The 16,001-nt window shown below is 44.3% G+C and overlaps 1 protein-coding gene across 4 annotated transcripts in view; it reads left to right on the plus strand.

Annotated features, from left to right (window-relative positions):
• Nucleotides 1-16,001, plus strand: part of LOC138823620 (dual specificity testis-specific protein kinase 2) — a 117,517-nt gene that overhangs the window by 99,808 nt on the left and 1,708 nt on the right. For 3 of the 4 annotated variants that reach the window (XM_070017027.1, XM_070017029.1, XM_070017028.1), the window contains exons 5-10: nt 4,932-5,078; nt 13,400-13,482; nt 13,918-14,002; nt 14,193-14,276; nt 14,473-14,559; nt 15,632-15,749. In XM_070017027.1, the coding sequence (XP_069873128.1) occupies nt 4,932-5,078; nt 13,400-13,482; nt 13,918-14,002; nt 14,193-14,276; nt 14,473-14,559; nt 15,632-15,749 (604 nt within the window). The remainder of the gene's footprint in view (nt 1-4,931; nt 5,079-13,399; nt 13,483-13,917; nt 14,003-14,192; nt 14,277-14,472; nt 14,560-15,631; nt 15,750-16,001) is intronic. The other variant, XM_070017030.1, reaches the window with a different exon arrangement.

Below are 16,001 nucleotides of genomic sequence, written 5' to 3' on the forward strand. Positions count from 1 at the left end.
CCAGAACCCCATCCTCCCCTTCTACTTTGTAGAAGTAACTTGAATTAATATTCCTAGGAATAGAATGTCCACTTAAACATTCCTGTGATTTCTTTCAGGAGTTGACATATGACTTCTTATCTTTTTTTTCCCCCCCAGTCCTAGGGCTTGAACTCTGGGCCTGGGCACTGTCCCTGAGCTTCTTTTGCTCAAGGCTAGCACTCTACCTCTTGAGCCACAGTGCCACTTCTGGCCTTTTCTGTGTATGTGGTACTGAGGAATCAAACCCAAGGCTTCATGCATGCTGTGCAAGCATTCTACCACTAAACCACATTACCAGCCCCCTTCTTATCTTTTAGAAATAAAGATTTATTTATATTATGCATTTCATTTGCACTTTTGATTGACTGCCTTCTAGGAAAAGCTATGTTAGGTATTCAAGTTAAATGAAAGATTAAATAAAGGAATTAAATGAAAGAAACTCTGTTGTAATATTTCATTAGACCATGAAAAGAGGCAGGTTTTGGTAAAGGTAAAGTTGACATAGGTTACTGACAGTCACTGAGAGGAAATAAAGTACATATAACATTTGATTGGCTGATATTATGGCTTTCTGAACTTAAAAGTTTAAAATAACAATAGTTGAGATGGGGATAGGAGGGAAAAACTAGGAGAGAGTGAAGGAAGGAATGACACTATCCAAAAAGAAATGTACTCAATTACCTGACTTATGTAACTGTAATTGCTCCGTACATCACCTTTATAATAACAATAAAAAATAACAATAGCTGGCAGAATTACTCCAATGGTAGAGCACTTGCTTAGCAACCACAAGACTCTGTATTAGTATCACCAAAATTAAACATGTGTGTATATATACATACAATAAAATATAATACAATAAAAATGTTAATACTTCTCTGTTATTTCAGAATATTACCAATGCCTTAGGTTGTTTCCTAGGGCTGCCCAAGGGAATAGTCTGAAAGAAATTGAAAGCAAAGCATCTGTTGTTCCCATCTGGGAGAGCTGAATATGCTAGTACAGTTGTTCTTGTCTTTGCGTTCCACAGGGGGATTTGTGCAGGGCTCACAGCTGAGTCTGCACTGGGAATTACTTATGGGGAAGTGAACGTTCCAACTAAAGGGCACATAGTGTGTAGCAACCTAGAAATCTTCCTTGTTGGCAGGTCTCAAACTTCCTTTTTTCCTACAGGCAAAAGTCTTGAGACATTGAGAACTTGTGGTTTCTGAGGGCCTAGAGGCTTATCAGGTGCACTGATATATTCACCAAGTATTTGCCAAAGACAGACAAGAGAGACTTTTTTTCTTCTCTTTTCTTCTGCTCTTTACTTTCTGGCTGGATCTGTGGATTTCTGAAGCTTTCAGAGACATTACTGAACAGATAGGTGTTTTTCTGAACCAGAACTGAGAGTCCTGGACCTTCAGAAAGAACATGAATGTTTTCTGAAGATTATCTTTCCACCTTTCTTTGCCACCATGCCAAAGAAGTGAACCCTGCCTCTCCATACATTCTGTTAGAGCTAAAGAAATTTGCACACATGACTAGATGTCAGCTACTTGCCCCTGTGTAACTTGGAGTTTGCAAGTTTAATTTCTTTTCATTAAATGGGCTCCACGAGTGTGAACCTTGGGCAGATTCAACACGAGTGTGAACCTTGGGCAGATTCAACAAGAGGGAAGAGAAGAAAGAATTGTGATAATATCTGCATTGCACATTACTTTGAGATTTCCAAAGATAGATTATTGTGCAGGATTAATTAGACAGACAGGTCTCCCTTTTGAGAGGTGTATATTTTTAACTATTCTCTACTTTGTCAGATATCCACTATTACAGGGATCTGATTTGCTGCACGGTGCTGCCCTCTACTGGTTCTTTTTTGGTGCATATGTTACCACATCAGAAAATCTCACATCATATGGCCTTTAAGTTTTTCCCTGTATTAGATTCTCATAATAATATTGTAAATTAGATAACTTGGGATTATATCTACTTCATATGTGGGGAAACTAAAATCTAGGTAGCTTTATTAGTTTCTTTCTATAAACCTAAATGGCTAGCAGAAGGCAGAATTAGACTAGAATTAAAATTTCTTTCCTCTTAGTAAGTTCCATAGTCCTTTGTAAATTCAGTGTCACCACCTGTCCAAAAGCATTAACAGATTAAATTTACACTGGAGAAAATTGCTACTTTTTCTCCCTTGAAAGAAGGGAGACTGCCCGGCGTTGGTGGCTCACGCCTGTAATTCTAGCTACTCAGGAGGCAGAGATCTGAGGGTTGCAGTTCAAAGACAGCCTGGGCAGGAAAGGCCATGAGACTCTTATTTCCAATAAACACTAGAAAACCAGAAGTGGAGCTCTAGTTCAAGTGGTAGAGTGCTCACTTTTAGCTGAAGAGCTGAGGGACAGCACCCAAGCCCAGAGTTCAAGGCCCACAACCAACCCCCTCCACCAAAAGAAGAAGAGGAGGAGGAGGAGGAGGAGGAGGAGGAGGAGGAGGGGGAGGGGGAGGGGAGAGGGGGAGGGGGAGGAGGAGGGGGGAGGGGGAGGGGGAGGAGGAGGAGGGAAGGAGGGACGGAGGGAGGGAGGGAAGGAAGGAAGGAAGGAAGGAAGGAAGGAAGGAAGGAAGGAGGAGAAGAAGAAGAAGAAGAAGAGAGATACACTTAAGTGGTTTAAGTAAATGAGTTTCTGTTCTGCATGAGGTTGTAACTCAGATGCTGTGGGCACTTGTGGCTAGGAATGTGGCTTAGTGGTAGAGTGCTTGCCTAGTATGCATGAAGCCTAGGGTTTGATTCCTCAGTGCCATATACACAGAAAAAGCTGGACATGGCGCTGTGGCTCAAGTGGTAGAGTACTAGCCTGGAGCAAAAGAACGTCAGGGACAGTGCCCAGAAAGCTCAAGGAGTGGCAAAAAAATTCCTGTTGGCTTCTATGATGATTTCTTTATTTCTTCTTTCTCTGCCTTTCCCTTTAAAATTGACCACTTAGGGATTCTTATTTCCCACAGTACTTGACATCAGTGACTGCCTCAATTTAATGTTTTGCTTTCTCATATTAGTATCTTGTTTAAGATTTTGTTTCTAAACTTTATACTTGATTTCATTTATTCCAGCTGACTTCATGTGTATGTGTTGTGTCAGCTAGTACAAGGGCTTGAGGGCTTTTTGCTCCCACTTGGCTTTTTCTCTCAAGGCTATGCTGTACCACTTGGGCCACAGTGCCACTTCTGGTTTTCTGAGTGGTTATTGGAGATGAATGTCATGGACTTTCCTGCCTGTTCTGGCTTTGAACTGTGATCCTCAGATTGTAGTCTTCTGAGTAGCTAGGATTACAGGTGTGAGTCACTGGAGCCGGGCCCTTGAGACTCTCATCTCTAATAAACCACTCAGAAAACTGAAAGCAGTGCTTTCTCAAGTGGTAGAGAGTTAGCCTTGAGCTGAAGAGCTCAGGTTCAGCACCCAGGCCCAGAGTTCAAGCCTGACCAAAAAAAAAAATAATTTGAATCTGTCTGCTTGGGCTGGCTTTGAACCACAATCTTCAGATCTCAGCCTTCTGAGATCACACGTAAGGGAGTAACTGGTGCCCAATTAACTTTACCTTTAACATTGTCATTTTTTCTAAATATTCCTCTCCATATGTTCTGGATATTTAATAATGACATCTAGGGACCAATAGCTTAGGGGTTTTCCTAGAGCTTTGCAGTGTCCTTATACCTGATTTATTTGATCATCCTTGTTTTTTGGTGTTTGTTTTTTGTCCAGTCCTGGGGCTTGAACTCAGGGCCTGGGCATTGTCCCTAAGCTGCTTTTGCTCAAGGCTAGTGCTCTACTTTGAGCCGCAGTGCTACTTCCGCCTTCTGTTTATGTGGCACTGAGGAATCTAACCCAGGCCTTCATGCAATGCTAGGCAAACACTCTACCACTAAGCCACATTCCCAGCCCCATCCTGGTTAGTTTTTTTTGTTGTTGTTGTTGGTTTGTTTTTTATTCTGTCATCTAAATGCATTTTGAATCTTCCCTTGTTTGTCTCCACTATTGCTATAACTCAAATGCCTCTCTCACACTGAGATCAATGCAATGTTCCAATAACCTAATTCCCCTTCTTTGTATTCTACATACTAATCCACCTATCATACATTGCCAAAGCAATCTTTTCTTTGAAAAGTAAATGTGACCAGGTTGCTCCCTTGCTTAAAATGCTTCTTTTGTTCCCTAGAGCAAAGATAAAGTCCATATAGAATAGCAAAATATATCATCCTTACTTCCTGATTCCCTTGTCAGTGTGTTCTGGCCATACCAAGTAAATTAGTTTCCTGAATGCACCATGGATTTAGCCTGTGACAGCATGTACTGTTCCCTCTGTGTGGATGGTCTTCCTTTTTTGCTGCCCTAGGTCATCCTTTACAACTCCTTTATTTCCTCTTCTATGCCCAGATGAAGTAACTTTATCCTCAGTGTTATAAACTGCTGTCATATCTATTCATTATTGTATTTTCCTGCTTGCTACTTACATTATCTCGGTCCCTTAATAGGTTATGTTCCATTCAAAAGCAGGCATCCTTATGTACAGAACTACCAAATGCTTGGATTTGGAATAAGCCTATGGTAAATTAAGGGAAAAAAAACATCTATTTTCTAGCTTTTTTTTTTTTTTTTTTAATGTTTTTTGGGTCTGGTCGTGGGGCCTGAGTGCTGTCCCTCAGCTCTTCAGCTCAAGGCTAGGGCTCTACCACTTGAGCCACAGCACCACTTCCGGCTTTTTTCTTTTTGCTTATGTGATGCTGAGGAATCGAACCCAGGGCCTCAGGCATGCAAGGCAAGTGCTCTACCACTGAGCCAACTTCCCAGCCCTAGATGTTTACTCTCTAATGGTATCACCCCAAACCTAAACATTTCTGATAAACGGTGGGCGGGTCTTCTTTGTGTTTTGCAGTATATCAACTCTGGGAACCTGGAACAGTTGCTAGACAGTAACCTGCATTTGTCCTGGACTGTGAGGGTGAAATTGGCCTATGACATAGCAGTGGGCCTCAGATACCTTCACTTCAAAGGCATTTTCCATCGGGACCTCACATCAAAGGTATGGAGACCTTATTTTCGCAATGCTTTGAGAGACACGATCCTCTTCTCTAAGAAAGCTGTGTAAGAGAACTACATTGTTAATGAGCTTAGAAATATGGAGATCTCTATTACAGGTTTAACATTTAGTCACAGAGAACATACTCACTATTCATTATAGCTAATCCTTAGAAAGCCAGTATCTCTTCAGAGCAGGTACCTTTCCAAGTTGAGGCAGGCAACACTTAACTTCTGTCTCTGAATGTGTGATACAGAAGCAGATGACATAAAGAGGAATAAGAGATTCTTGAGCTGAGAGGCCTATCAGTTTTCTCTCCTATGGTATCCAGGAAGTAGTTCTCAGCTAAGAGCAGTAGTTGAGTGTAGTCAATTGAATGCAAGTTTTAAACTCCATGGGTCATTTTCTATCTGTGTGATTGAGTTTCTGCCACCCTGTCAAATCTTTGGCATTAACTGGTCTCTGTCTCTGTAGTATTATATTCTTGTTGTCCAAAGTGCTATGTGAACAGGATAGAGTTGTTTTCAGAGGAAGTTGGCTGTGCTACAAAGGAGGCAATAGAGCCAAAAGGCCTAGGATATTATCATGACAAGGCTTATAAAAAATATTGCCTGATGAAGGGTAAACAAAGGAGGAAGCTGCAATGCTTGGTAAGAAATGTATGCATTATCCTGCCCATGTAATTGTAGCCCCTCTGTACAGTATGTTCTCAAATAAAATAAAATAATATTAAAAAAAAAATATTGCCTGAGGGGCTGGGAAGGTGGCTCAGTGGTAGAACGCTGGCCTTGCATGCCTGAGGCCCTGGGTTCGATTCCTCAGCACCACATAAGCAAAAAGAAAAAAAGCCGGAAGTGGCGCTGTGGCTCAAGTGGTAGAGCGCTAGCCTTGAGCTGAAGAGCTGAGGGACAGCACCCAGGCCCAGAGTTCAGGCCCCAGGACCGGGCCCCCCCCCAAAAAAAAATATATTGCCTGATTATTGATGGAAGAAAGATAAAGCCATCTAACATATCTAATATGGCTTCTGCCCAGGAGCCAAATTAAAGTCTCCTAGGGAGATATATAGGAATTTTGAACTTACCCAAGAGTAACTGTCATTTTTCTCTACCCCAGCATATATATGAGCACACATATACAAACATATGCATATGCATATACATGCATAAAGCTCTTCTGTCATAGATGAAGGGAAAGGAAGCCTGTTGTAAGAAGCAATTTCCAAAGGGAACAAAACCAGTAAGGTCTAAAGTCCCTGGTGACCTCATGCCGGTGTGGTTCTGGCATCCTAAACAGCAGTACTGTTCCTGAGGGGCCCTGACCTTTGGTTTATGAACTAGTTACAAAAAATTGCTGTGGGGAGGTGATGGCAAGGCCCTTGTGTATGGCAGAACCATTTGTATTCAACTGCACTATTCCTGAAGGTGCATGTGTTCTAGGCTGGTCGGTGAAATTATATCAGTCAAGTAAGTTGATACTGTCACTTCAGTTACCCAGCCCAAATCAGATCAGATCAACTCATTATAGCTTCATTTCTTCAAAGTTAAAGGGAGGTTGTGACAAGTGACTGGGAAGGTGGCTCAGTGGTAGAGCGCTTGCCTTGCATGCATGAGGCCCTGGGTTCGATTCCTCAGCAAAAAGCAAAAAGAAAAAAGCAAAAAGAAAAAAGCCGGAAGTGGTGCTGTGGCTCAAGTGGTAGAGCGCTAGCTTTGAGCTGAAGAGCTGAGGGATAGTGTCCAGGCCCAGAGTTCAGGCCCCACGACTGGACCCCCCCCCCAAAAAAAAAGGTATTTCCCCCATAGCTATATAAATGTCTTTTTTTTTCTTGTTTTTTTTTTTGGGGGGGGGTCCGGTCGTGGGGCCTGAACTCTGGGCCTGGGCACTGTCCCTCAGCTCTTCAGCTCAAGGCTAGCGCTCTACCACTTGAGCCACAGCACCACTTCCGGCTTTTTTTCTTATGTGGTGCTGAGGAATCAAACCCAGGGCCTCGAGCATGCAAGGCAAGTGCTCTACCACTGAGCCAACTTCCCAGCCCCTCTTTTTTTTTTTCTTTTTGCTGGTACTAGGGTTTGAACTTAGGACCTGGCCTCTGTCCCTAAGCTTCTATGCTCAAGGCTAGCACTCTACCACTTGAGCCACAGCACCATTTCTGGATTTTTCTGTTTATGCAGTATTGAGAAATTGAACCCAGGCTTCATGAATACCTGCTAGTCAAGCACTCTACCACTAAGCTACCTTCATATATATATATATATATATATATATATATATATATATATATTTTTTTTTTTTTTTAGAAAGGAAATTCTAAGTACCTCTAATAGGTACTTAGAGTGTTGTATTGAGAAATAGAACTAAAGTACACACATTTTGTAACTGAGTATTCAGCTATATATAAACTGAAGATTTTCAAAGCAGGGGAGATCACTGTAGGCCAGGCTAGGTAGGCTTTCTGGGAAGAAAGCTTCCCACTCCTAAGGATTTATCATACCCCTGCTGTGCTCTGAAAACTTTGTCCTATCATGCTAGTGTCCTAGAACTAGTTAAAGACTATCTACTTGGTTCTGTCTGAGTTTGTTGTGTTATATTGTAAAAATAGTAAAAATAACAAGACCCTATCTAAACAAAACAAAATGAAAAAAAGAGTAATCTTTCTAGACTATAGGGAAAGACAACCATCCTTTGATTTTCTTTATAGGGAGTGAGTATTCCCAGTGTCAGTGGGCTTAAACTAGGAAGCATAGGACAAAGAACTCCCTGTATTTGTAAGTTGTGCTTCCCTGGATTAAAAGAGGTACTGAGGATTCTTAGAGCTTACTTTTGGAAGCTCTAGTGACAGGCTGGGAAGTACACTAGAAAGAATGTAATCTGTGCTTCTCACCCTTTTATTATCCCAGATAAGGTTTTTGTCTTAATTGTTTAGGGATTAGGAAAAGAGTTGTATTTTCGCATCTACACAGAGCTGCCAACTGGACACTTATGTAAGTTGGGCAATAGTCATAAGAATGAGATGCCCGGGGCTGGGAAGGTGGCTCAGTGGTAGAGTGCTTGCCCTGCATGCATGAGGCCCTGGGTTTGATTCCTCAGCACCACATAAGCAAAAAGAAAAAAGCCGGAAGTGGTGTTGTGGCTCAAATGGTAGAGTGCTAGCCTTGAGCTGAAGAGCTGAGGGACAGCGCCCAGGCCCAGAGTTCAGGCCCCACAACCAGACCCCCCCAAAAAAAGAATGAAATGCCCCAGTAGAGAAATAAGGTAAAAGTGATAGAGTAGAGGGCTCTGAGGTTTCTAGATTATCTCTAAAGATCCAGTTCAAGGCCAACCTGGGTAGGAAAGTCTATGAGACACTTATCTCCAGTTAACTACTAAAAAGTCAGAAATGGAGTTGTGGTTTAAGTGGTAGAGTACCAAACTTGAATGAAAAAGTTAAGGGACAGTACGTAGGCCCTGAGTTCACGCCTCTCTGTCTCTGTCTTTCTCTGTCTCTCTCTCTCTCTGTGTGTCTGTCACTCTGTCTGTCTCTGTCTCTCTCTGTCTCTCTCTGACACACACACACACACACACACACACACACACACACACACACACACACACACACACACACACACACACACACACACACACACACACACACACACACACACACACACACACACACACACACACACACACACACACACACACACCCAAAGAACAAATATGATTACATGCCTGTAATCACAACCCTTGGGAGGCTAAGGCAGAAGGAGGGTTGCATAGGGAAAATATCTCACAAACAAATGTGAATGTTAGAGGGATGTAGGGCTCCCTAGAGTTCTTTATGAGTACTGTCAAAGCTTTTAGAAACCATTTATACTCTGTTAGTAGATGACACAGTACTAGCCACAAAGAAATGGTTAGAGTCCAACATGTACCCTCCATGGGCTCTAGCCTAATTGGAGAGATATGTGAGCAGGTCCTTCATACACACAAGAGATATGGCCAAGGGATGGAACATGTCATCCTAAACTGATAATCTTCTAAACTTGGCCTATAGAAGTTTCTAAGGGCAGGGGCTGGGAAGGTGGCTCAGTGCATGCCTAGCATGCACGAAGTCCTGGGTTCGATTCTTCAGTACCACTTAAACAGAAAAAGCCAGAAGTGGCGCTGTGGCTCAAGTGGTAAAGTGCTAGCCTTGAGCAAAAAGAAGCTCAGGGGCAGTGCCCAGGCCCTGATTTCAAGCCATAGGACTGGCAAAAGAAAAAAGAAAAAAGAAAGGTCCTGAGGCATTTGGGGGGACATTTCAGTCCTTGATCTCCCTTGATCTTCCTCTGAAAGGAACCTTTTCACTTTTCTGAAGATGTAATTTCTTGCTTGATCCTATCAAGGCTTATGAAATTCATTTTGGGGGGTAAAGAGAAAGGCGATTACACAAAGTACCCTCTCTCCCAGTTTTTGTGCCTAGTAGTGGGGCTGTCCCTTAGTTTCTTCACACAAAGCTGGCACCTACCACTCTAGCCATGGCTCCACTTCTGGCTCTTTGATAGTTTATTGGAGACTTTCACAGGCTTTCCTGCCCAAGTTGGCTTTGACCCAAGGTCCTCAGATCTCAGCCTCCTGAGTAGCTAGGATTACAGACATGTGCCAGTGGTACCCAACTTTGAGGTTAATATTATAAGCCTAGCATATATTCTGTAGCCATATAGTCTGTACTGGGGCTGTACTGGGTCAGGTTGGCTGAAAAATGTCATAATTGCTTGCCCTAGGATTAACCAGCATTGGAGATAGAGGCTAAGGTCTCTGCCTACATAGTTGTAAGATTCTAGCTCAAAAATACCCCATCACTTTTTAGAGCTGAATTATTATTATTTTTTGGGTCCGGTCGTGGGGCCTGAACTCTTGGGCCTGGGCACTGTCCCTCAGCTCTTCAGTTCAAGGCTAGTACTCTACCACTTGAGCCATAGCGCCACTTCCAGTTTTTTTCTTTTTGCTTATGTGGTGCTGAGGAATCGAACCCAGGGCCTCATGCATGCAAGGCAAGCGCTCTATCACTGAGCCACCTTCCCAGACCCGAGGTGAATTATTTTCTGTGAGTTATATTTCAATAAAGTTGGCAATGGTCTTGCACAAACAATGTTGCTTTTTTCATGGTGCTTGGCCTCTATTTCATAAGTCTTCTTTTTTTTGGGGGGTGGGGGGGAGAGTCCGATCGTGGAGCCTGAACTCTGGGCCTGGGCGCTGTCCCTCAGCTCTTCAGCTCAAGGCTAGTGCTCTACCACTTGCGCCACAACGCCACTTCCGGTTTTTCTCTTTTTGCTTATGTGGTGCTGAGGAATCAAACCCAGGGCCTCAGGCATGCAAGGCAAGCACTCTACCACTGAGCCACCTTCCCAGCCCCTTTATAAGTCTTCATTGCTCTTGCCATAGATTTGTCTTCAGCAGAAAGCCTTAAACCTATCCCACTGAACAAGCCAAAAGCCATGTGGGATGAGAAGAGGCTTTACTAAAGCCCACAGAGTAGCCAAAGATAGTGAGGGAAATCCAAAACTCTAGCAGACGGGATAAGAATCAGAAAACCTCTAAACCTCTAAGCTTCTAAGGCAGGTCTCTTAACTATATGATCATGACTACCTTATTCCTTACATACTCAATACTAACACAAATCCTGAATCGTATGTAAAAGCCCTGAAGGAGGTCATTAACCATGTCACAAGCAGGAAGATCTAGCCACCTAAGAACTTACTTTATTTTATTTTTTTGGTCTGGTCGTGGGCCCTGAACTCTGGGCCTAGGCGCTGTCCCTCAGCTCTTCAGCTCAAGGCAAGTGCTCTACCACTTTAGTCATAGTGCCACTTCTGGCTTTTTTTTTTTTTTTTTGCTTATGTGGTGCTGAGGAATCAAACCCAGGACCTCATGAATGCAAGGCAAGTGCTCTACCACTGAGCCACCTTCCCAGCCCCTAAGAAGTTATTTTGTCTGCTTAGTGTTTGGAGTTCATTGGGATCTTCAATGAGAATACTTCCAGCAGAAGCCAGTAAGGACTGAGTGGGAGAAAAAGAAATCAAAGCAACAAGTGTTAACAGTTAAGTCTGACTAACCTAGATCCCTTAAAGGGAAGCTCAGGAATTTCTTGGAAAACCCCGATAGGGGTTTGTCAAGGCTCCTCATTTTTATCAACACAGATGTAGAGCCCTAATTTTTGAACTTTTGTTTGTTTTTTTTTTTTTCCATTCCTAGTTTCCCCTTTGGCATCAATGCCCAGCTATTAGCTATGGAAAAACTTTTCTGGGCTGGGAAGGTGGCTCAGTGGTAGAGTGCTTGCCTTGCATGCACGAGGCCCTGGGTTTGATTCCTTAGCCCCACATAAGCAGAAAAAGCTGGAAGTGGCACTGTGGCTCAAGTGGTAGAGCGCTAGCCTTGAGCTGAAGAGCTGAGGGACAGGGCCCAGGCCCAGAGTTGAGGCCCAGGACCAGAAAGAAGGAGGGGGGGGAAGGGGAGGAAGGAAGGAAGGGAGGGAGGGATGGAAGAAGAGAGGGAGGGAGGGAGGGAAGGAGAGAGGGAGGGAGGGAAGAATGGAGGGAGGGAAAGAAGGAAGGAAGGAAAGAAGAAAGGGAGGGAAGGAGGGAGGGAAAGGAAGGAGGGAGGGAAAGACGGAAGAAAGGAAGGAAGGAAGGAAGGGAAGGAAGGAAGACCTTTCTATAGCTCTCTCAAGACAATGGTCACATTTCAGGTAGACTAAGTGAGGCAGCCTTGCCCTTCTCCCATTATAGGGATCACATTGCTCCTGATCATTCCTGCCTTAGCCATTTCTTAACTACTTATGAAGATGCTATCTAGAAATCCCTTTCTACTAACTGGGTGGTCTGCAGCAAGTAGACAGTAGGCCTCCATGAATGTCATCATAAAGCAGAAACTGAACAGCTTTGACAGGGGTTGCCCACTGTGGCCATGTTCTGTTCCTAACCTGCTGCTCCCAAGTTGACTTAGGAAACAGGATTGTTTTCAAGGCCTATAAAGCAAATAGTAAACAGGACTTTACACTGGACCTTGGAGACAGGAGTCTGAGTTGTTGGCAAAACGGGAGGGGGAAAGGAGAGATCTGAACTGCCACTTCCTCATAGGGTAGTGCCCTATACCCAGGGCTTTGGTTAATACACAGGTTGGCCTTGGGCCCATCTTCTCAGACAAAGTCAGGGAGGTGAGGTCCTGATCCAGCATGACTGATGGGAGAACTAAAGCTAGGACAAACACAAGGACAGTTCTTCTTGGAAATCAGCCAATTTACCTCCACTTGGGACCCAGGGTAGATGTGATGAAATCATAGGCTCCTTCTGCCTCAGAGAATTAAGTATATGTACATTAAGGCCAGAATAAAAGATTGCTGTGTACCTGATGTAGAATGTGCAGAAGGCATTAGTAATGTCCTGGCAACTAGATGCCAAGGCTGGCTAGGAAGGAGGAGAGCTGGCTTGGGTCAGATAGGGTCTTGCTGGCCTTAGAAATGTTTTTGCTTGCCAAGGCTCCTTGCTCTCTGCTGCCTCCAGAGGGGGTGGGGTGAGGTGCCTCCTGAGCCAGTGGTATAGAGCTATTTTGAATGTAGCTATATTTGGGGAGAGCTGGTCACGGATTTATTTATAGGTCATTGGGGTTCATCCTTTTTCTGGAGTCAGCCGTATTTGTCCAGTAATCATGTTCCCATCCTCTCCCATGAATTGGATACTGTGAGGAAGCCTTAAACTGGAACTTGTTCCCCAGGTGCTCACAGCCTGCCTGCTAGACTGTGAATGGAAGTGGCATAGAAAAGTATGTGTGGGTCCTGGATTTGATTCCCAGCACAAAATAAAAGTGAAAATGGGAGAGAGGGGAAGGAGAGAAGAGAGAGAGATACAATATATGAAACAATGAATCCAAATTGAAGGGAATGGTATAAACAAAAGCAAAGGCTTTCTGTGACAAGTTTAAGTTTGATAAGCTGTGCTACATAAGCACAGGGGCCAGTTAGACAGAGCCAGATCAGATGGGTGTGTGTGTGTGTGTGTTGGTGTGGCTTGAACATAGGCCTTATACATACCACGCATACACTGTACCACTGAGCTGTACTCCTAATTAGACAGAGCCAGATCAGATGGTGTGTGTGTGGTGTGCTGGGGCTTGAACATAAGACCTTATACATGCCACACACACACTGTACCACTGAGCTGTACTCCTAGCCAAATCATAGACTTATGCTAGGAACATTGGTGTGACCCAGAGGGTATTGAAGGTTAGTGTATGTAAGCATGGGTAGTTAACTATGGCTGCCTGATCCCTACTTCTGAGCCACCTTCTCTTCTCTTCTTTGGAAACCCCAGAACTGCCTGATAAAGAGAGATGAGAATGGTTACTCGGTAGTAGTAGCTGACTTTGGCCTGGCTGAGAAGATCCCTGATATTGGGTGAGTAGTCCTAATGGGAAATCCAGCTTCCTTCCCAAAGACCAGGATTTAGTGACAGCTCCACCTTACTCCCTGAATTTAACTAGTCCTAGGCTATCGGTATCCATCCTTGGGGGAAAAGAATTTCCAACCATCAAAATATTCCATTGTGCTGGGCGCCAGTGGCTCATGCCTGTAATCTTAGCAACTCAGGAGGCTAAGATCTGAGGATCATGATTCAAAGCCAGCCCAGGAAGGAATGTCTATGAGACTCTTATCTCCAATTAACCACCAGGAAAGTGGCACTGTGGCTCAAATGGTAGAGCATTCACTTTGAGCTGAAGAGCTTGAGGGACAGCGCCAGGCCCAGAGTTCAAGCCCCACAACTCATAAAAAAAAAAAAAAATACCCCATTGTACTGGGCAAGCTCACTTTCCTTCCACTTTCATTCCACAGCATGGGATGTGAGAAGTTGGCTGTAGTGGGCTCACCCTTCTGGATGGCACCTGAAGTTCTTCGAGATGAGCCCTACAATGAGAAGGTAAGTGGAGAATCTCAGGCTTGGTACTCCTTAGAATCCACTGTTAGCAGAAAGAGCCCAGGGTGAGGATCAACATCCTTTCTGACTTGGATGAAATATGGGCAATAAGGCTCAGACATGGGCAACTGAGGGAGCAATACTCCACCCCTCAATCCATTGAGAGGGAAACAGAGGTCTAACTACCCACCAGGCGGACGTGTTCTCTTATGGTATCATCCTCTGCGAGATCATCGCCCGCATCCAGGCTGATCCAGACTACCTTCCCCGCACAGAGGTGAGCAGTAGGCATGCAGACCAGTGCCATGGGCTAGGGCTGGTTTGAGGCTGTGGAACTATTTTCTTCTTGGGGTAGAGTGGCTGAACTTATTCTATGGCTACTTCTTAGAGGCAGCTCCAGGATGGGTGGTAGGGGTGGGGGGATGGGGACTGATGACATCTACCCATGTCCCTATACCTTCCCCAAATGACAGAATTTTGGGCTGGACTATGACGCTTTCCAGCACATGGTGGGAGACTGCCCCCCAGACTTTCTGCAGCTCACCTTCAACTGCTGTAATGTGAGTATCTTTATCCCCTGGCCTTGTTTCAGGAGCTGGTTGTATTCTTTTTACCTGATTATGACTGTGAGGAAAGGCTACAAATTCATTAGCCTCATTTTTCTCTCGATGTGTTAAACACCAACCACAGTTCCTCCTCAGGGTAAAGCTAGGCTGAGGACTTTGGACCAAGAGAAGGGAAAACTGGCTCCTAATCCTCAGCCTGCAGGGCAGACCAAACATCCCTTACCTTGATAGCACTGTGGTTTGGTTTTGCTATTAAACTGTGGCTCTAGCCAGTCCAAAGACACATAAAAAAGGTTCTTCTTATTGGCCTTCATTTTTTTTTTTTTTTGGCCAGTCCTGGCGCCTGAACTCTGGGCCTGGGCACTGTCCCTCAGCTCTTCAGCTCAAGGCTAGCGCTCTACCACTTGAGCCACAGTGCCACGTCTGGCTTTTTCTGCTTATGTGGTGCTGAGGAATCCAACCCAGGGCCTCATGCATGCAAGGCAAGCACTCTACCACTGAGTACCTTCCCAGCCCATGGCCTTCATTTTATACAGATATGAGCCAGACTACTTATTATGACCAAAGGGTAAAACCAAATTAGCAGTATGGAAAAAAAAAAAAAAAAAGAATCATGTTTGCTGGGCTCCAGTGGCTCACGCCTGTAATCCTAGCTACTCAAGAGTCTGAGATCTGAGGATCATGGTTCAAAGCCAGCCAGGTCAGGAAAGTGTCCAATTAACCACCAGAAAACTGGAAGTGGCACTGTGGCTCAAGTAGAATGGTGGCCTTAAGCTGCAGAGCTCAGGGACAGCACCCAGGCCCAGAGTTCAAGCCCTAAGACTGACCAAAAAAAAGAGATGCTTTTGGAGGGGTAAAGCAGACTGAGGACTGAGATAAGGAAGTATAGTAGACAACAGTTACCTTTCTGACCACAGTTCTAGGTATCACCCTAATGAACTGTGGCCTCAGTAGAGATCTCTTTGCTGAACATCTGAATCTTAAAAAAAAAGAGCAATACACTGAAATTCTACCTTTGGGGTGGGAAAATGAGGGTAAAGCTCATGGCTAGTGTGGATGCCTACAGATGGACCCCAAACTGCGCCCATCCTTTGTGGAGATTGAGAGGACCCTGGAGGAAATCATGAGCCGCCTGCAGGAAGAAGAGCTGGAGAGGGACAAAAAGCTGCAACCTACAGCTAAGGGTAAGAGTTCCAAGCAGGCAGCCCAACCTGACCCCACGGGAGGAAATTAGCCTGGAGGACCTTCCCCTCTAGGACTATTCATCACAAAGTCTCAGGTCCTTAGCTAAGTAAGAGGGGAGGGCCATGAGATCACAGAGTCTCAAACAATAGTTAAATTGACACATTCCTTCCCTTCTCTGAATATTTCCTTGCTGATGAAATGAGACAACGGTACTTTGCTTTCCAGAGAGAAAATACTGTAATAAGTGATAG

Source organism: Dipodomys merriami, unplaced genomic scaffold (genome assembly GCF_024711535.1).
Source record: "Dipodomys merriami isolate MVZ:Mamm:240054 unplaced genomic scaffold, mDipMer1.0.p SCAF_121, whole genome shotgun sequence".
NCBI lineage: Eukaryota > Metazoa > Chordata > Mammalia > Rodentia > Heteromyidae > Dipodomys > Dipodomys merriami.